Below are 21,322 nucleotides of genomic sequence, written 5' to 3'. Positions count from 1 at the left end.
CAACTTTCAACTATTAAATTTATTTGGTTATTGTATAATTAAATTATAGTCCTCCCATGGATTATCTTGTTTCTCCTTGTTTCTCTTATCCACTTTCTATCTTGTCTTCCCTTGCATCTCCTTCATTCATCCATGCTACACATAATCCTTTTCTTCTTATTGTAGGTGATCGTTACGGCTTGTGACAGGTCTTATTCCTTCTGGATTACCTCTACGACCCACAAATGCCTTTGAGAGGCATGAAAGAACCTGGACCAGCCTGAGCAATGATACCGGGATCAATCCACAGATCGCAAATAAAGAGACAAAACCTTCCAAACACAAGACCTGAAGATTTTCCGATGGCTTGAAAAGATTCTTCTGGATATGGAGGTGAGGGGAAAAAAGAGATCTAGCTACAATTGCAAGAAAGAATGTACATGGAAACAAAAAAAGGGGTTAAAAAAGAATTGAATTAACCTCTCTGTGTCAGGCCTGCAGTTATATATCTTTTAGGATCTTTGGCCTGCCACACTCTCTTTTATTTCACTGTGCTGCTTCATTAGTGTAGTAGTTGGGAGGGGGGAATAGAAAGGAGAATTGTGCAATGTGTTGTTGTCATTCTTTTCTAGAAGCCCAAGGTCATCTTTTGTCTCCGCACCTCTGCATCTGACCAGAATTAGATGGGTGGAAATGCCAGTGTGGCTGAAGAAGATTGGACCGTGTGATGGATTTATGGGTGAGGGGATAAGATCATGAACTTTCAACTGGGTGAAATCCCAGGAAGTTTTCAGATTTGGGATTTTCCACAGAAGTGCCAACATGTCTGTCTTATTAAGTTGGAATTTTGAGGAAAGTTTTGCCTTGGACTCTAATTTAATTCTGCATGATATTTGGAATGCTGACATTATCCCAAATCTCTCTTTAAAATAAATCACCAGCACCCCCGCAAGGGGACTGGTGAGAGGGGTGCTGATTTCCCAACGCTGACTGACCCGGTCAGCGTAAAATATCAGTGAAGAAAATGAGCTGGACAAGATGCTTCTCTGCAAAACTTTAAAACTGCAAAGGGATTTCTGTTTGAAGCTTCTTTGCAAAGCCTTGGAGTGCGAAGGAATTTCTGTTTGAAGATTTATAGCATCTGGAGGAATGCAGTGGGGGAAAGATTCTACACACAGCTGGAAGCAACAAGGTGTTCGGAATCCCAGATCATCTTCTTCAGCCAAACGTGAGTCAATCTTTCCCCCCTTTACTAGTAAAAGCTGCAAGGGACTGGAGGACTGGAGTGGAGATAATTACTCCTTCCAAACAGCGATAAATGAAATGACCCATTACCCTGCAACTGAGTTGAAGACAGATTCCCTATCAAAATGGAAAATTCAACCCAGCCAGCAAGAAGGGATTTGACCAGCATTTTTCACTAGCCAACCACCGGAAATTGGGCTTCAGCTTGTGAATTAAGCACCTCCAAATTGGGCTTTCTTCCCAGAGTTTGGATGGAAAAGATGCCAGTGGGCATCTGCTTGGCCATCAACATGGGAAAATCCTCCAAGCCAGCAGAGGGGCCTTGGCACATAACCCCTCCTAGCCAGTCATCGTTGGTTGAACTGCAACCTGTGAATCAGGCACCCCCAGGATGGGTCTTAAACCCCGGTCATGGATGGAAGGGATGCCAGTGGGCACCTGCCCTCCCTCAGCAGATGGCACCATGGCAGATAACTGGGCAGTGGCCAACCCAGAGATTGACACCCGCCCCCCCCCACAGAGTCCAGTCTCAACTGCAATGCCACAACAGGTTCTTACCCCACCTTCCAACAGAGAAGAGTTCTCGACAATAGAAGAATGGATGAATGAGGGGGAAACTGCAGGATGGATAGCAGAACAATGTGATGAGGTGGTTCCTAAGTTTAGAGATGTAACTAGGTTCCTTCCCTCGTGGGGCCCAATAAAATGCCACCGTTACTGTCAACTTAGCCACAGAGCATCAGAGTGCTTAGCTCCAGCCCCAATGCCACAAACGTGCATACCAACTGCCACGGTGGTAAAGAGAAGGCCCCAGATGCCACCAGAAAATAGTCATCTGGGGCAACAATCTCTGGAAGAGGATCCCCAACCTAAGGTGACGAAGAGTCCTACCAATGGGGAGGCCTCGGAGGAGGAAAAGGGCAAGCAACCTCTGGAAGAGGATCCCTAACCTAAGGTGATGAAGAGTCCTACCAATGGGGAGGCCTCAGAGGAGGAAAATGCCAAAGATGACCCAATGGTGAGTGCACCCATCCTCAAAACTACCCAACTGATATTTAATTGATTTCATTTAAATCGAATTTGGACTCACCACACTACAAAAGAGCAAAACATGGCGATAATGCTTGAAAAGAAAATTGCACATGCACTTGGGGCACTTCTGGCTCCTTTTGTGAGAGAGGAATTGTTCATCCTTTCAGCTCTTCCCACATGCTCTACATTGATCTGCATGTGACAACTCCCTCATATCATGAGGCCTTTGACTGAATAATGTTCAATGCTTCTGCATAGATACTGGCTGATTCAGGTCTCAGTTCTACACTAGGGATGCAAATTTAACTATTGTGGAGGATCCCAGTTCTCTACCATGGGTGTAATTTGATTATTATTATTTTTTGAAATTTTCCTTTTGGGCTTAGGGAAGCAGCATCTGTTAAATGTCTTCGCATCGCTCTGAGAGCTATGACTAACTGGGAGACTGCTGGCAGTTGGAAAACAGGAAACTCATTTCTAAAAAATAAAATAAAATGAACATATATACCACGGATTTCAAACTCCATGTGTCACGTGGCCATCATGTGACATATTGCAACAGTTTCCCTATTCGCGGAGCTGGGGTAGGCGTGTCCTTCACGTAACACAACCAGCCTGTGAGCCGCTAATTTGACATTTCTATATACTGTATATATAGATACATTCAAAAATATATAAATCATAATTATAATGACCCATGCCTATTGTTTCTTTTTTCATTACTAAAAACCTTTTTCAGAGTTCAGTCTGTAAATTTGAAATCCATTCAGAGAATCCATTAAATCAATAATTAGCATACATTCTCATCCAAATGTATCTTTGTTTGGGGGATTCTCCAGTCTATGAATCATGTTATGGGAAATAAGACTATGGGGTGTGCTGAAGCCCTTTCTACACTTCATGCATTTATATGGCTTCTCCCCTGCGTGCATCCTTTGATGACATGTAAGTTCATGGCTTGTTCTGAAGCCCTTTCCACACTCCATTCATTTATATGGCTTCTCCCCTGTGTGCATCCTTTGATGGACTGTAAGATTACTGCGTGTTCCGAAGTCCTTTCCACACTCCATGCATTTATAGGGCTTCTCTCCTGTGTGGATCCTTTGATGGGGTGTAAGATTACTGCGTGTTCCGAAGTCCTTTCCACACTCAATGCATTTATAGGGCTTCTCCCCTGTGTGGATCCTTTGATGGGTAATAAGGTGATTGTTTTGGGTGAAGCCCTTTCCACACTCCATGCATTTATATGGCTTCTCCCCTGTGTGGATCCTTTGATGGCGTGTAAGTTCACTGCTTCTTCTGAAGACCTTTCCACACTCCATGCATTTATAGGGCTTCTCCCCTGTGTGCATCCTTTGATGGCTAATAAGGCTAGTGTTTCGGATAAAGCCCTTTCCACACTCCATGCATTTATAGGGCTTCTCTCCTGTGTGGATCCTTTGATGGATTGTAAGATTACTGCGTCTTCCAAAGTCCATTCCACACTCCATGCATTTATAGGGCTTCTCCCCTGTGTGGATCCTTTGATGGGTAATAAGGTGATTGTTTTGGATGAAGCCCTTTCCACACTCCATGCATTTATATGGCTTCTCTCCTGTGTGGATCCTTTGATGGAGTGTAAGCTTACTGCGTGTTCCGAAGTCCTTTCCACACTCCATGCATTTATATGGCTTCTCCATTGTGGATGTCTTTTTATTAACAGTCTTTTTTCCATGTTCATTGCATTTATTTGTCTTCTCTCCCATGTGAAAACTTTTCTGTGACTCAAGAGACCCATTTTCTTGAGAATGTGTGAACTTCCATCTGTATTTCTTTCCTTTGTCTTTGCCCATATTGGCTCCTCCTTTGGCTTGTGATGGACATGGTCCATTTACATTTAATGTCTCTTTGAAGATTCTTACACCTTTCTCAATATATTTCTTCTTTAGTTTTTCTTGTTGATCAATAAAGTCCTGCATCTGAGAAACAATTGAAGGAGATAACCTTTCCTTATTCCAGTTATTCAACAGGTTTCTCTCCTGATTTTGGAATTCTGTTTGAATTGCAGGTTTCTCCATTACATCTCCTTGTCTGAATACTTGGAATGGTTCTCCAGAATCATTATTCTCATTCTCACCTTCAAAGTGAAAGAGAAATGAAAATGGGAGAAAGGTTAGGGAAAAAGCTCACTCTGTCAGAAGTCATATTGATTGCCTTCAGATATTGTGCCAAATTCCAATATATACTGCATATTTGCATCTTAATAATGGCATGGTATAGAAATGATAACATCTCTATTGATGAGGCATAAAACCTTGCAAAAGACATTAAGTCAAAAAACCTGAATGGCAACTCTTGATAGGACTGATGTGGAAGCATCTGGGCCAAAATAGTTGAAAATCTGTGTGATGAAGTTTGGCATTACCTCAAACCAAGAAATTACTTTGTCATAAAATGTTTAAATATAAATATAAATTAGATAAGATATATCTAAGCAAAATGCCATTGACCTATTTCCTTCCTAGGAGCACTAGAAAAACAGAACTTTCCCTTCTCCCTCTGAAGATATCAATTTATAAATGTTTTCATAAGAACTAGCTAATGGCATCTAACTACAAAATGTCTTCCTGAACTCTCTGAGGGAGAGTAGGAAACCCTTACCAAGAGAGGCCACATTCTTATAATTCTCCAGCATGACTTCCCAATGCAGAGCTTTTTGGTCAGGATCCAGTTGAGACCATTCCTCCTTTGAGAAATAAACAGCCACCTCCTCAAAGGGCAGAAGACCCTCCTGAAAGGGAGAAAAAAAATACAGAACAGACCAAGGAAGAACTGCAGGATCTTTCCTATTATTAAGAATTTTATATAGCAAACTCTGCTCCTCCTCAGATTGCAAGGAAGCTGCTAGTAGTCTGAGCCATTGGCTGGACAGTAAATAACAAAATGAAGGATGTTTTCCATTGAAGACAATTCGTAGCCTATGCAAAGTTGGATTGTTTGGCCTCCAAATCCAGGCACAAGTCAGAAGATTAAATTTTACTTTCTAAGCTAATGGGGCCTTGGCTAATTGTTCTTTCAGAACACTTTTTACTTGGAGACGTTTCTATATTTCGACTGTCCTGGGATTTTAATAATCTTAACTGTTAACCGTGTATTTTTCTTATTAATGATTGTAAATGAGGCATTGGAAAAAGGGAAGCTTGCTAGTTTGAATATTTAAATATTTTTGAGGTTCCTAGCACAAATTCAACTCAAATAATTACAAAAATGGGGCACCATGTAGGATAGTGTAGGGCAGGGCAGGGTAGGGTAGGGTAGGATAGAATAATTTAGCTAGAAGGGACCTTGGAGGTCTTCTACTCCAACCTCCTGCTTAGGCAGGAAACTCCATACCATTTCAGACAAATGGTTATCCAAGTTTCCACCCATTTGCTTTGGAGAACAGCTTGACTCCCTCTTCTTTATGGCAGCCGCTGAGATATTGAAACATTGCTGTCATGTCACCCCTAGTCCTTCTTTTCATTAAACTAAACACACCCAATTCCAGCAACCATTCTTTATATGCTTTAGCCTCCAGTCCCCTAATCAGCTTTCTTGGTCTTCTCATCTAGGGTGGACAGGTGCTCACTTACCGATTTTAACTTGTGTTCCTAATCTGTTTTTATGGTTTTGTTTTTGTGGTGCTGTTTTTGCAGACATGCTGATTTCTTTTGAGAGCTGTTATTTTTCTTCTTCATTGGTTTTGTGCTAGACTGGGCTTTTATAATCTCACTTTTCAAAATTTCCCAAGCTTCTTGAGTTGTTTTCCCCTTGAGGATTCTCATCCATGGAATCATTCCCAAGGTCTCTCTGTTCAAGTTTGTCTTTTAAAGCCCAAGACTCTAGTTTGACTTAGTTCTATTGCTTGTGCTTGCATAATGTGGAATTCCGGTATTGCATGATCATTCCCCCATAAGATTCCTATAGCTTCAACGCCTTCTATCATATAATCTCTCTTAGTGAGAATTAAGACCAATCTGGTTGATTCCCTTGTTCCCCTTCTCTACTTTTTAGGAAACAAAGTTGTATGCTAGGTTTATCAGGAACCTGTATGATCTTCCACTTGGTGCAGCGTTTGTCTCCCAGTTGATGTCAAGGCAGTTATCAGCATTGTTGTGCTCTATTTCTGTAGAGGTGTAGTTATTTCTTATATATAGTGCAACTCTACAACCTATTTCATTTGGTCTATTTAAAAAAAATAAAAATAGCTGTATTACCCTATAGTTGTATGTTTCATTTGTAGGTTTCAACCCACCAAGTTTCCGTCATGGCAACAATATCGTATCTGCCCTCATTTACTTAAATTTCTAATTCACCCTGTTTATTCCTCATACTCATTGGTGTATTCCTCATTGGTGTATACACATTTGCATCCATTTTGACTGACCATGTGTTTACTGTCTACATAACCTGTGTTGTGTCTGACTTCCCCTACTTTCGTTCCACCTGTTTGATTGCAGATTGTATGGCACTCACTATTAAATGCTTGATTTTGCTTGACAGCAAAATTGACATTCTTACCCACACAAACATCTATGTTATATGCACTGTTAACCCTATTAATTTTAGAATGCTGGGGACAGAAATGTTCTGTATCAATTAATTCTCTGTCCGCACTGTTTAGTTGAAATGTTTATCCAGAGCATCTGTGAATTTAATGCCAAGCAATCCATTTGTTTGATGGACGCAAACCATCTCTTTTGTACAGTTTTTCATAGGACAAGCTGCAGACATCATAACTAACATAAAGAATTCTGTAAAACATTATTTATTGAAAAGTTGGGAGAATAATTAGCGAAAACAGTTTTGTTTTTAAAGTACTAATCTAAAAAAAAAATTCTAAAAAGAATCTCCAACCAAAAGAAAAGGGGAAGATGGTAGAAGACAGTACAGGTAGTCCTCAACATACAAGACCCGGTTACAGCACAGAAACCGCTTTGGTCGCATTGACCGATGATCTCTGGAGGGCCAGAGACCGAGGCCATGCCTCCATCCTGGTTCTCCTCGACCTCTCGGCGGCTTTCGATACCATCGACCATGGTATCCTTCTGCGACGACTGCGGGAGGTGGGGGTGGGAGGCACTGTTTTGCAGTGGTTCTCCTCCTACCTCTTGGACAGGTCGCAGTCGGTGTTAGTGGGGGGGCAGAGATCGACCCCTAGGCCCCTAACATATGGGGTGCCGCAGGGTTCGGTCTTATCCCCCCTACTATTTAACATCTACATGAAACCGCTGGGTGAGATCATTCGGAGGCACGGGTTAAAATACCATCAATATGCGGACGATACTCAGTTGTATCAGTCCGCCCCGTGCCAACTCAATGACGGTGGACGTGATGAGCCGGGGTCTTGAGGCCGTTATGGACTGGATGAGGGCTAACAAGCTTGTACTCAACCGGAGAAGACCGAGTGGCTGTTGTGTGTCTCTCCCAAAAATTCGACCAGTGTTCCATCGCTCAGGCTGGGGGGTCAAATTTTATACCCCTCAGAGAGGGTTCGCAACTTGGGAGTCCTCCTGGATCCTCAGCTGACTTTCGACCACCATCTGACGGCTGTGACCAGGGGGGCATTTGCCCAGGTTTGCCTGGTACGCCAGTTGCGACCCTACCTGAATCGGGAGGCCCTCACAACAGTCACTCGGGCCCTTGTGACCTCTAGGCTGGAATACTGCAATGTGCTCTACATGGGGCTGCCCTTGAAGAGCATCCGGCGACTTCAGCTAGTCCAGAACGCGGCCGCGCGAGTGATTGTGGGTGCACCTCGTTTCTCCCACATAACACCTATCCTCCGCGAGCTGCGCTGGCTACCTGTTGATCTCCGGGTGCGCTTCAAGGTGCTACTTGTCACGCATAAAGCCCTCCATGGTAGTGGATCTGCGTACTTGAGAGACCGCCTCCTGCCAATTACCTCCCTGCGACCAATTAGATCGCACAGATTAGGCCTCCTCCGAGTACCATCTGCCAGTCAGTGTCGACTGGCAACCACACGGAGGAGAGCCTTTTCAGTAGCAGCTCCGACCCTTTGGAACGATCTCCCCGTGGAGATTCGTACCCTCACCACCGTCCAGACCTTCCGCACAGCCCTTAAGACCTGGCTAGCCCGTCAGGCCTGGGGATAAATAGCAATAGCAATAGCAGTAGACTTATATACCGCTTCATAGGCCTTTCAGGCCTCTCTAAGCGGTTTACAGAGAGTCAGCATATTGCCCCCAACAATCTGGGTCCTCATTTTACCCACCTCGGAAGGATGGAAGGCTGAGTCAACCCTGAGCCGGTGAGATTTGAACCGCTGAACTGCTGATCTAGCAGTAGCCTGCAGTGCTGCATTTAACCACTGCGCCACCTTGGCTCTTATAAAGATAATCTGCCCCCACCCGAATGATGAATGAATGTTGTTTACTATTTTTACTTTTATGTACTGTCTTGTGTCTATTGTCTGTACCCTCCTTCCCCATTTTATGTAAGCCGCCCTGAGTCCCCTCAGGGAAAAGGGCGGCCTATAAATACTAATAAATACCAAATACCAAATACAACAGTTTTTAGGGATTTACAACGACAGTGACAAAAATGACTTATGCCCGTTTTTCATACCTAAGACTGTTCCAGCATCCCCATGGCCGCATGATCAAATTTGACTTATATTTATGACAGTTGCAGGGTCCCAGGGTCATGTGATCACCTTTTGTGAACCTCTGACAAGCAAAGTCATTAGGGAAGCCACTTAACAACAACCATACTTCTAACTTCAGCGATTCACTTAACACCTGTGGCAAGAAAGGTCGTAAAATGGGGCAAAGTTCACTTAACAAATGTGTCACTCAACAACAAAAAATTTAGGCTCAATTGTGGTCCTAAGTCAAAGACTACCTATAATATGTACAACAGCTGATTTCCTGAGGGAAAAAATAAAAATCTAGTAAATCAAAATTATTCTCATACCTGAGTTGGAGGTTCAGTCATGGTTTCCGCTCCCCCCAAACAAAGAGTCGACTTCCTTCTATTCTTCCCTGTGAGGGAGACAGAATTTCAAAAGGGATAATTAATAAAATGGGAGGAGAGGACACAGAGAAGATGAGAAAGTTAGGATTTATCAAAGGAGTGGAAGGACCTTATATTACCTCCTGAGGTGTCCTGAACTGGATCTCCCTGAGGGATCCCCCTGAAAGGCAGTTCTTGAGGGAGATTTGACAAATGCCTCTTTGTCTCAGGATCTCTGATCTCCATTGCGAAGGACTTGAAATAGGATCCAGGAAAAAAAAGAATTAATGGACATTTTACATCATGAAGTGGTGCCTACCTCTGCTTAACATCTGATAAACTGCCAAAGATTTTTCAAATCTCAAAGGAATTTCAAATATACGTTTGAAATGTAAATATAAAATGGAACTTTTTACCAACTCTACTGGACTTGTGACAAAGGAAAGAAATACCGTGGTAAGATTTATATTTCACCTGCAACTCAACCTGCTCCTTCTTCTCCTCCGCCTGGCTCAGGAGGAAGCCTTCCGCCAGGGCCACCGCCTGGGAGCTGGTTTCTGCTCCACACTCCCGCACCCAGCTCTACATCTGCAGGGGCAGAAGGGCCAGGAACTGCTCCAGAACCACCAGGTCCAGCATCTGCGCTTTTGTGTGCTTTTCTGGTCTCAACCACCGACTACAAAAGAAGTGGAGTCGGCTACAAAGTCCTCGGGGACCCTCATCCTCCTGATATTGGACGCTCCTGAAGTTCCAGGCCTGAACTTGTGAAACGATGGTTCCTTCTTCCAGCATCTTCTGCCCAGTTCTTGCCCAGATCTCCCCACGGATTCCAGACTGAGCACTGGAAGGGCCTTTTCCACTTCCCTCACTTGCTAAAGGAAGGCCAGCCATTCTCTCTCTGCCCTGTAACACAATTCAGAATTAGTCCAAGGAAGGTTGTGTATCTCCAAATGCTTTTTTCATTTCTTGGAAGAAATATCCATCTGGTTCAGTTCCAATACAGGAGGAAGGGCTGGGAATAAAATGGAGGCTGGAGGCTGATTGGAAAGAAAGCAGAACCACCAACCACATGTCATTCTGGGACGGCTGACAAAATGGAGTTCAGAGTGGGGGGATTCCTATGGGGTCATGGCTGGCACTCTATAGGCAAAAGGGGAAATGCAAATTCTACAATTTTATCTAACACCCAAGAGGACAAGTTCTGGGATCAGATTCTCTATCCATTCACATACATTGTAATTTTCTTTTTAAGATCTGAGTGGGACTGGAGGATTACAGAAGGCACTTGTGTTGCTGTCAGATGACCATGCATGGTGGAAATTTCTAAGTTGGAGAACCTTTATAAAAAGTCTCCCATCTTTGTGATCTGGATTCCTACCATCCTGTATGTTTTCTTCCTTCCTTTGGGGACTTCTGCAGAATCTCCAGATCGCTGTACGTGATGAAATGTTATGAAAAACAGGGGCAAAGAGAGGACCTTGTCAAGATTGAGACCACTGCTCTAAAAACACGAAACCACAACCTGTGTTATGCCATTCATATATCAGGGCAAAGCTCAACTTTGTCAACCTTTGGCTTAATTGTGTTGCTTATCTAAAGTTTCTGCCTGATTCAATCTTTCTGAATGGATTACCAAATCTGCATTTCTAAAAACTGCCCCCCTCAGTTTCCCCTTGGGGCAGGGAGACTGAAGCTGGCTTCTGCTTCCCTTAAGAGCACGATTCTCCATTTCTCCCTTAGGGGGAATATAATATTCTGCTTCTTTTTAATATTTCCCCAAAATGTTATTCTTGGAGGGGGGGGAGGTTTCCCACACATTCATAGCAATGTTCACCTAGCCATGGGAATACCTAAAGTCTTCTTAGCCAAAGAAATAACATTGTCTGTAAAGAAGATGAACAAAAGACCTCCATTTTGTGATTCCTTTACAGAAAAGGGAATATATTCAAACAGCCAGAAAGTTATGGATTGGACCATTCATCAACACTCATCCCCACATATTGAAAAGTATTTTCTGAACTGGTAAAGTGATGACTTCCATCAAGAAGATTGAGTGTATTTGGCATTTTGGATCCTTTCAATTTCTTTTTGCTCACAAGGAGAGACTTTCTTTTTTAAAGTGTAGATCAAAGCATGAAAGTTCAGTTCACATCAAATGAAATGCCAGTCAATTGATCCTGTCTTGGGATGCTGGTTTACTGCTTTCCTAAGACAAATTAGAAAGGGGATCCAAACCTAGTTTAGTGTCATCCAGCACACAGTGAGAATGAAGGCATCATCTTCTGCCTCTCTTCCTTGCAAATATATTTCTTATTTCCTGCTTGAGATTTGCCATGCAAGCTCTCCCCCTACACAGGAGCTTTCACCGGGAAATGGGATGGGAAGGACTCTACAGGTTTTCCCACACACACACTTTCCTTTCTGAGGATCTGGTTTTGTTCCCCAGGGCAGCATGCATGGACTCTGCTCCCCCCACCCCATGCCTGTTACAATCATGGAAAAGGGCGGTTAGGAGGGAGGGAAACATAGGTTGGGGAGAGTTTCTCCCACTCCTAAAACTCAAAAAACTGAACCTGGATGAGGACTAGGCATGTCTCTCTTCCCCTTTTCTTAGAGGGCCAATCCTCCGTCTCCCTTTCTGTGAGAAGAAGACACACACACACACACACACAAACATACACACAGACACACACTTACCTTTTCCACCTCTGGATCTTTCAGATTTTCTCTCCGCCTTTCTAAACTCCTCCACAGCACATGTGGTTAAAGAGAGAATCTAGTAGTATCCTAGAAAGGCAAAACCAAATGACGTCACTGCCTTCCCAACTTGTAACAGGGTCCCAAAGCTGAAGTGCCCCCCCTGGTGGATTTTCTGTGCACGGAAGGTGCTCATACAAGAGTGGAGAAATAGGAGAGAAGGCGAATAGGAGAACAAGCCCTTAAGCCCTCAACCACACTCATCCCCCTAGAAATAGTTTTCTGAGATGGTAAATGGATGACTTCCACCTAGGATATTCAGTGTATTAGGCATTTAACAAAGGATGAAAATTCAGTCCACATCAAATGAAATGCCAGTCAACTGACCCTGGTTTAGGAAGCTCCATTTCTCTTTCTTCCTACACTCAGCCATGCAAGTTCCCACAAGATGCCCTTAACACAAACAGGTCAACCAAATCGAGGGGCTCAGTTCACATGAAACACAAAGGCTTAAAAGCACACAGGTGAACATTGTGGGAAGTTATCATCCAGCCCTCTCCCAGAAAAATTAAACATCCTAGGAAATATTGAAAAGGCAGAATATTTCTCTGGATGTGAAAAGAAAGAAACATGCTTTAAAAGACAGAATAGTTGTCTGTAGCGTCCTGCCCATTCACACTTTGTCAATAGGCCATTGAGAAGGCCAGGCTAGCCCACTTTACATAATAAAGACTCCTCCACTGCAGCTGCAGGGCGAAGGGATATTACTCCACTCTCCACATGGCATCTGAGAACCCATCTATGGATTGAAAACAGCCTAGAGAGTAGCCCCCTGCATGGCCCCATGGGAGTCTGACAACCAATCAGAATACATTTCTTACACAGGAACAGGAAACAGAGAGGTGGGACTAAACAGGGTATAAAAAGCCCAGCAAGCCCCTTCCTCAGCCCTTCTCTCTTCTCCATCAACATTGAAACATGTGATCACCTTTTCTGTTCAGGGCTCAAGCCATGTGGCCCTGTCCAACAATAAACCACCTTTCCAAGCAGCCTCCATGTCTCCAGTGTCTTCTTCCCCACTTGGAACTGAAACCAGAAGGACATTTCTTTCAACAACATGATGATCTGGTTCACTACCCTCCTATGACCAATTGAACTGCAGAGGCAGCAAACCAAGTTTAGTGTCATCCAGCACATAATGGGAATGCAGGCATAATCTTTTGCATCGCTTCCTTGCTAACCTTTTCTGATTTCCTGCTCGAGATTTCCCATGCAAGCTCACCCACTTCCCCTATCCAGGAGCTTTTTCCGAAGAAATGGGGCAGAAAAGACTATCCAGTTCACCCCTTTTCTTTCTTGGGACCTGAATTTATTCCTGGTCTGGACATCTGCTTCCCCCTCTGCCTGTTAGAATCATCGAAAAGATTGGTAGGGAAACATGGGATCTGGGGGTCTCCCAGTCCCAGGACTCAAATGATTGTATCTGAATTAGACACAGGGTGCAGTTCTGGGGCAACTGCCCTGTCAGGATGTTCTTTTGTTTTGCCAGCTGTGCTTATATTGTAAGACATACGGTAGGCGGACACTTCTCTGTAAGCCTAGTGTGCATGTCCCTTTCTCTTTCTGTTTTGCCTGCCATGAGGAGGTGTGCTAGGAACTTTACCACAATGTAGTTATTAGCCAGTAAGTTTGTTTGTTATTTATTTTATAATAAAAATATGTTTCTTAGAATCTACCTCAGGTTTATTTTACTTAATCATAAAGTAGGCTCCAAGGAAAAACCACGATTCACCCCTCATCAAACACAGGGCTGAATTTACAACTCTCACATGCCCATCCAACTGGGTGAGTGGAAGGTTTCTTCTATGGTTCTGTAACTTTTGAAGTTTGGGATTTGTGCACTATGGGCTTTGTGCTCTGAAAGGGGGTTGGGTAATTCTTATTGTGGCTGATATCTATGTCTTGTGTGAGGGGCTGCTTGCTCTAATCCTATCATTCTGCTTTTGTTAGCTGTCAAAATTGCCGGAAGGAGTTTCGAAATATCCTGCGATGAGTAGATTTCTGCAGGCAGTATTTGCTTTGCTTGTGAATGGAGCCATCTAGATAGCTGGATTCCTGTTGGATTCCTGTTTCAATAAGCTCCTTATCTTCAGTGCTGCATCCCTTTGCAGTTAGTTTCTTATTACAATGTTTTCTTTAGGCATCTGGCTGGAATGTGGAATGGGCTTCAGGCGGTTTTTATTAGCATCTTGGTCTTTTGACTTTTCTGAGGCTTTTCCTTATGGATAATATTTTTTTGATGGTTAATATTTTATTTGGGATAATGGGGGGGTTGATTTCTTCTTACATATGGGAAGAACACCCCCCTGCACACACGAGCCCTTTCCACCTCTGGCTCTCTTTCCTTTAAGATGTTCTGTCAGGGCTGCAGCCACAATCCTTTTGGATCTTTGGCCTGCGACACTTTCTATTATTCTACTATGCCTTTTCTATTGTGGGAGAATGGGAGGGGGGATTGTATGGACTTAGATGCTATGCAGCCAAAACAAAATCCCATTCTAGAAAGGCAAAGTCATCCTTTGTACCTGACCGGAACTGGATATGTGGAACTGCCAGCATGGCAGTGGAAGATTGGACCATGTGATGGACTTGTGGGTGTGGGGGCAAGATCGTGAAATTTCAACTGGGTGGGGAAAACCAGGAAGCTTTCAGATTCAGGTTTTCCCAGATGTGCCAACATGGCTCTCTTAATATATTGGAAGTTTGAGCAATACTTTGCCTTGGACTCTGATTTAATTTTGGAGGCTATTTGGAACCCAGACAGATTCTTTTTAACTGCCTGCGAAGCTCAAAGGGTTAAAGAGAGGGAGTCTAGCATCCTGGGAGGCAAGTCTTATGATCTCACTACTTGGCGAACCTGCAACAGTGGCCCAATGCCCAAGTACATGGTGTTCCCTTTTTGTTTGTAGAGTCAACACCCTGGTGGATTTTCTATGGGCCATAGGTGCTGATGCCAAAAGTGGAGAATGGTGCATTTCCCATGGGAAACCAGGAGAGGGCACTCATCCTGCCCTTGATCAGAAAGCCTTCCCAATCCATCTGCTTTTGGCAGTGTTATGCTGCAGTAAAGAATATTGTATTTAAAAGTACTAGTTTTAAAAAATAACATTTCCTAATAAGAATCTCTCTTAAATTTTTGTTGCTCAGAAATAACCATTTTCCTGACAGTTAGAAAAATAGATCAGTGGAAAAACTTCCCTTTAGAAGTTCCAACACTTTTTCAAAGAAGAGATTGGAAAACCATTTGTCTGAAACGGAAAAAAGTCCCGATTTTTGTAGAAAGGGTGCTCCGCCCCTTTTTTGGCTCCACCACGTGGCTTCCTCTTGCAAACATTTTCACTCATTTTTCCAGGTCTATCTTGTCTATCGATGGATTAGTGGCTGTGCGCCGGGAGGACAGCCTGCGGGGCTGGAGGCTGCGTGGTGGCTGCGTGCTGCCAAGCACTAGTAGGAGTCGCAGGGCGGGCTGACCGTGCGGCCTTGCACGCAGCTCGCCTCACCGCCCGATGGAGGCTGCCCGGCTGCTTTCCCTCCACCCTCACCTTTTTCCTCCCCTTCCTCCTCCTCCTCCTCCTCGCTGAGATCTGGATACCCGACGTGCTTTCCTTTCCTCCGCATTTGGCCCTTTCGTGCAGAGCCGCAAGATTATGAGCAATGCAGGGTTGCTACGGTAAGGGTGCCCGGTCCCAACTGGGAACTGCTGCTGCTGCTGCCGCAGGGACCCAGCAGCACTCGATCCCTGCAGCAGTGGTTGGCTCTGCTCCCGGCCGCAGTCCCCTGCCCTGTTGCGTCCAGTGCGTCTTCAACAGCAAGCGGGTTGCCCGCCTGACTCGCTGCCGCTGCCCCTCCATGGCCGGGTCATCCCAAACGTGCTTCCTGCGCCTAGCTGCGTGGCATACACACGCGGGCATTCAAGGAATCCGGCATTTTTTTAAAAAAACAACAACGCCGCATTCCTTGAATGCCCGCACGTGTGTGCAACGCAGCTAGGCGGGGGGAGCTCCGCTTGGGATGACCTGGTTATGGAGGGGCAGCGGCAGCAAGCCGGGCAGGCAACCTGCTTGCTGATGAAGACGCGCTGGACGCAGCAGGGGCCTGCTGCTGGGAGCAGAGCCAGCCGAGAGGGACTGCAGAGGGTCTAGGGCAGCGAGTCATTCAATGGGAAAGTTGCCTCTTGGAAGAAATGACCCGGCTTGGCTCCCGCTTCGTCTCTCCTGTCTCTTCGCTTCTCCATTCGGTCGGCAGATTCAATCCAGCCAGCAAGAAGGGATTTGACCAGCATTTTTCACTAGCCAACCACCGGAAATTGGGCTTCAGCTTGTGAATTAAGCACCTCCAAATTGGGCTTTCTTCCCAGAGTTTGGATGGAAAAGATGCCAGTGGGCATCTGCTTGGCCATCAACATGGGAAAATCCTCCAAGCCAGCAGAGGGGGCCTTGGCACATATCCCCTCCTAGCCAGTCATCGTTGGTTGAACTGCAACCTGTGAATCAGGCACCCCCAGGATGGGTCTTAAACCCCGGTCATGGATGGAAGTGATGCCAGTGGGCACCTGCCCTCCCTCAGCAGATGGCACCATGGCAGATAACTGGGCAGTGGCCAACCCAGAGATTGACCCCCCCCCCCACAGAGTCCAGTCTCAACTGCAATGCCACAACAGGTTCTTACCCCACCTTCCTACAGAGAAGTGTTCTTGATAATGGAAGGAGGGATGAACGAGGGGAAGACTGCAGGATGGATGGTGGAACAATGTGCACCTGCAATGCCCCAACAGATTCTTACCCCACCTTCCAACAGAGAAGAGTTCTCGACAATAGAAGAATGGATGAATAAGGGGGAAACTGCAGGATGTATAGCAGAACAATTTGAGTATTTGAGTATTTATTAATACTTATAGGCCGCCCTTTTCCCTGAGGGGACTCAGGGCGGCTTACATAAAATGAGGGGGGGGTATACAGACAATAGACACCAACAATACAGAGTTCTCGACAATAGAATGGATGAATGAGGGGGAAACTGCAGGATGGATAGCAGAACAATGTGATGAGGCGGTTCCTAAGTTTAGAGATGTAACTAGGTTCCTTCCCTCGTGGGGCCCAATAAAATGCCACCGTTACTGTCAACTTAGCCACAGAGCATCAGAGTGCTTAGCTCCAGCCCCAATGCCACAAACGTGCATACCAACTGCCACGGTGGTAAAGAGAAGGCCCCAGATGCCACCAGAAAATAGTCATCTGGGGCAACAATCTCTGGAAGAGGATCCCCACCTAAGGTGACGAAGAGTCCTACCAATGGGGAGGCCTCAGAGGAGGAAAATGCCAAAGATGACCCAATGGTGAGTGCACCCATCCTCAAAACTACCCAACTGATATTTAATTGATTTCATTTAAATCGAATTTGGACTCACCACACTACAAAAGAGCAAAACATGGCGATAATGCTTGAAAAGAAAATTGCACATGCACTTGGGGCACTTCTGGCTCCTTTTGTGAGAGAGGAATTGTTCATCCTTTCAGCTCTTCCCACACGCTCTACATTGATCTGCATGTGACAACTCCCTCATATCATGAGGCCTTTGACTGAATAATGTTCAATGCTTCTGCATAGATACTGGCTGATTCAGGTCTCAGTTCTACACTAGGGATGCAAATTTAACTATTGTGGAGGATCCCAGTTCTCTACCATGGGTGTAATTTGATTATTATTATTTTTTGAAATTTTCCTTTTGGGCTTAGGGAAGCAGCATCTGTTAAATGTCTTCGCATCGCTCTGAGAGCTATGACTAACTGGGAGACTGGTGGCAGTTGGAAAACAGGAAACTCATTTCTAAAAAATAAACTAAAATGAACATATATACCACGGATTTCAAACTCCATGTGTCACGTGGCCATCATGTGACATATTGCAACAGTTTCCCTATTCGCGGAGCTGGGGTAGGCGTGTCCTTCACGTAACACAACCAGCCTGTGAGCCGCTAATTTGACATTTCTATATACTGTATATATAGATACATTCAAAAATATATAAATCATAATTATAATGACCCATGCCTATTGTTTCTTTTTTCATTACTAAAAACCTTTTTCAGAGTTCAGTCTGTAAATTTGAAATCCATTCAGAGAACCCATTAAATCAATAATTAGCATACATTCTCATCCAAATGTATCTTTGCTTGGGTGATTCTCCAGTCTATGAATCATGTTATGGGAAATAAGACTATGGGGTGTGCTGAAGCCCTTTCCACACTCCATTCATTTATATGGCTTCTCCCCTGCGTGGATCCTTTGATGGCTAGTAAGGTTACTGTTTTGGATGAAGCCCTTTCCACACTTCATGCATTTATATGGCTTCTCCCCTGTGTGGATCCTTTGATGGGTAATAAGGTGATTGGTTTGGATGAAGCCCTTTCCACACTCCATGCATTTATAGGGCTTCTCCCCTGTGTGGATCCTTTGATGACGTGTAAGATTACTGCTTCCCCTGAAGCCCTTTCCACACTCCATGCATTTATATGGCTTCTCCCCTGTGTGCATCCTTTGATGGAGTGTAAGTTCACTGCTTCTTCTGAATCCCTTTCCACACTCCATGCATTTATAGGGCTTCTCCCCTGTGTGCATCCTTTGATGGGAAATAAGGCTACTGTTTCGGATAAAGCCCTTTCCACACTCCATGCATTTATAGGGCTTCTCTCCTGTGTGGATCCTTTGATGGACTGTAAGATTACTGCGTCTTCCAAAGTCCATTCCACACTCCATGCATTTATATGGCTTCTCTCCTGTGTGGATCCTTTGATGGAGTGTAAGCTTACTGCGTCTTCCAAAGTCCTTTCCACACTCCATGCATTTATATGGCTTCTCCATTGTGGATGTCTTTTTATTAACAGTCTTTTTTCCATGTTCATTGCATTTATTTGTCTTCTCTCCCATGTGAAAACTTTTCTGAGATTCAAGAGACCTATTTTCTTGTGAAGGTGTGAACTTCCAACTGTATTTCTTTCCTTTGTCTTTGCCCATATTGGCTCCTCCTTTGGCTTGTGATGGACACGGTCCATTTACATTTAATGTCTCTTTGAAGATTCTAACATCTTTCTCAATATATTTCTTCTTTAGTTTTTCTTGTTGATCAGAAAAGTCCTGCATCTGAGAAACAATCGAAGGAGATGACCTTTCCTTATTCCAGTTATTCAACAGGTTTCCCTCCTGATTTTGGAATTCTGTTTGAATTGCAGGTTTCTCCATTACATCTCCTTTTCTGAATACTTGGAATGGTTCTCCAGAGTCTTTATTCTCATTCTCACCTTCAAAGTGAAAGAGAAATGAAAATGGGAGAAAGGTTAGGGAAAAAGCTCACTCTGTCAGAAGTCATATTGATTGCCTTCAGATATTGTGCCAAATTCCAATATATACTGCATATTTGCATCTTAATAATGGCATGGTATAGAAATGATAACATCTCTATTGATGAGGCATAAAACCTTGCAAAAGACATTAAGTCAAAAAACCTGAATGGCAACTCTTGATAGGACTGATGTGGAAGCATCTGGGCCAAAATAGTTGAAAATCTGTGTGATGAAGTTTGGCATTACCTCAAACCAAGAAATTACTTTGTCATAAAATGTTTAAATATAAATATAAATTAGATAAGATATATCTAAGCAAAATGCCATTGACCTATTTCCTTCCTAGGAGCACTAGAAAAACAGAACTTTCCCTTCTCCCTCTGAAGATATTAATTTATAAATGTTTTCATAAGAACTAGTTAATGGCATTTAACTACAAAATGTTTTCCTGAACTCTCTGAGGGAGAGTAGGAAACCCTTACCAAGAGAGGCCACATTCTTATAATTCTCCAGCATGACTTCCCAATGCAGAGCTTTTTGGTCAGGATCCAGTTGAGACCACTCCTCCTTGGAGAAATAAACAGCCACCTCCTCAAAGGGCAGAAAACCCTCCTGAAAGGGGAAAAAAGTACAGAACAGATGGAAGAGGGACTGCAGGATCTTTCCTATTATTAAGAATTTTATATAGCAAACATAAACATTAAGATAAATGTCTATGCTTAGTAAGGATCTGTGGTTTAGATGACAAAATTGACAGAACCAAAAGCATTTGACTAAAGAAATATTTTAGGAAGGTTTTATGATCTTGAATGATTCTCTAGGACTTTCAGTGCCATTCAGGTTAAATAAGCCCTTTTTTCTTCTGGATCAATTGATCTATCAAACGGCCAACAAACCCTAATCAGAATACTCTTCATTCTGGATCTATGAATCCATCCATCCACAATCAAAAGGTCCTCAGTGACTTGAGAGAATCAACTGGCAGATGGGCCTCGGAAAACCCACCAATCAGTGACACTAACCCTTCCTTGGATAGTGTTCCTGATTGGTGGGTTTTCCAAGGCCCACCTGCCAGTTGATTCTCTGAAGACACTGAAGGCCTTTAAACGCTTCCTGCCTTTAAAGAAGGAAATGTGTCTGTAGGGGAAGGGATTCTTTGTAGTATTTTATGAAATGCCTTATGTTGTCCTAAGAAGGAGCAATCCTGTTCATCCTCAACACCTTCCTGAAAGTGCTGGGAGAACTCAACCAGGGTTCTGTCTGGTGTGCCATCAATACCCAGAGACTCTGCTCCTCCTCAGATTGCAAGGAAGCTGCTAGTAGTCTGAGCCATTGGCTGGACAGTAAATAAGGAAATGGAGAATGTTTTCCATTGAAGACAATTCTTAGCCTATGCAAAGTTGGATTGTTTGGCCTCCAAATCCAGGCACAAGTCAGAAGATTAAATTTTACTTTCTAAGCTAATGGGGCCTTGGCTAATTGTTCTTTCAGAACACTTTTTACTTGGAGACGTTTCTATATTTTGACTGTCCTGGGATTTTAATAATCTTAACTGTTAACCGTGTATTTTTCTTATTAATGATTGTAATGGTTGATTCCCTTGTCCCCCTTCTCTACTTTTTAGGAAACAAAGTTGTATGCTAGGTTTATCAGGAACCTATATGATCTTCCACTTGGTGCAGCGTTTGTCTCCCAGTTGATGTCAAGGCAGTTATCAGCATTGTTGTGCTCTATTTCTGTAGAGATGTAGTTATTTCTTATATATAGTGCAACTCTACAACCTATTTCATTTGGTCTATTTAAAAAAAATAAAAATAGCTGTATTACCCTATAGTTGTATGTTTCATTTGTAGGTTTCAACCCACCAAGTTTCCGTCATGGCAACAATATCGTATCTGGTCTCATTTACTTAAATTTCTAATTCACCCTGTTTATTCCTCATACTCTGTGCATTGGTGTATACACATTTGCGTCCAT

General features: G+C 43.7%; 2 protein-coding genes across 2 annotated transcripts; both read right to left on the bottom strand.

Moving 5' to 3' along the window:
• Nucleotides 1-2,614: 2,614 nt before the first annotated feature.
• Nucleotides 2,615-9,755, bottom strand: LOC116502692 (zinc finger protein 664-like). Its single transcript, XM_032208597.1, has 5 exons — nucleotides 9,724-9,755; nucleotides 9,390-9,504; nucleotides 9,211-9,278; nucleotides 4,897-5,026; nucleotides 2,615-4,372 (listed from the first exon to the last, which is right to left on the bottom strand). Exons 2-5 carry the CDS (start codon nucleotides 9,493-9,495, stop codon nucleotides 3,243-3,245), a joined length of 1,434 nt encoding a protein of 477 aa, XP_032064488.1. The 5' UTR covers nucleotides 9,496-9,504; nucleotides 9,724-9,755; the 3' UTR covers nucleotides 2,615-3,242.
• Nucleotides 9,756-17,713: 7,958 nt separating this feature from the next.
• Nucleotides 17,714-21,322, bottom strand: LOC116524025 (zinc finger protein 664-like). Its single transcript, XM_032239123.1, has 3 exons — nucleotides 21,290-21,322; nucleotides 19,828-19,957; nucleotides 17,714-19,303 (listed from the first exon to the last, which is right to left on the bottom strand). The coding sequence occupies exons 1-3, from the start codon at nucleotides 21,320-21,322 to the stop codon at nucleotides 18,258-18,260; spliced, it is 1,209 nt and encodes a 402-aa protein (XP_032095014.1). The 3' UTR covers nucleotides 17,714-18,257.

This window comes from Thamnophis elegans, chromosome 2, assembly GCF_009769535.1.
Source record: "Thamnophis elegans isolate rThaEle1 chromosome 2, rThaEle1.pri, whole genome shotgun sequence".
NCBI lineage: Eukaryota > Metazoa > Chordata > Lepidosauria > Squamata > Colubridae > Thamnophis > Thamnophis elegans.
Note: the sequence above shows the minus strand (reverse complement) of the source record. Positions and strands in the feature narration are given on the sequence as shown.

Excerpts from the sequence above, each read along its gene's own strand:
- LOC116502692 (XM_032208597.1), bottom strand. The coding sequence starts at position 9,495 with ATGGAGATCAGAGATCCTGAGACAAAGAGGCATTTGTCAAATCTCCCT. Across the intron at positions 9,279-9,389 it reads AGTTCAGGACACCTCAGGAG|GGAAGAATAGAAGGAAGTCG; the intron begins GTAATATAAGGT and ends TCTCCCTCACAG. Across the intron at positions 4,373-4,896 it reads TAAGAATGTGGCCTCTCTTG|GTGAGAATGAGAATAATGAT; the intron begins GTAAGGGTTTCC and ends TTCACTTTGAAG.
- LOC116524025 (XM_032239123.1), bottom strand. The coding sequence starts at position 21,322 with ATGGACGCAAATGTGTATACACCAATGCACAGA. Across the intron at positions 19,958-21,289 it reads TGTATACACCAATGCACAGA|GAGGGTTTTCTGCCCTTTGA; the intron begins GTATGAGGAATA and ends TTCCCCTTTCAG. Across the intron at positions 19,304-19,827 it reads TAAGAATGTGGCCTCTCTTG|GTGAGAATGAGAATAAAGAC; the intron begins GTAAGGGTTTCC and ends TTCACTTTGAAG.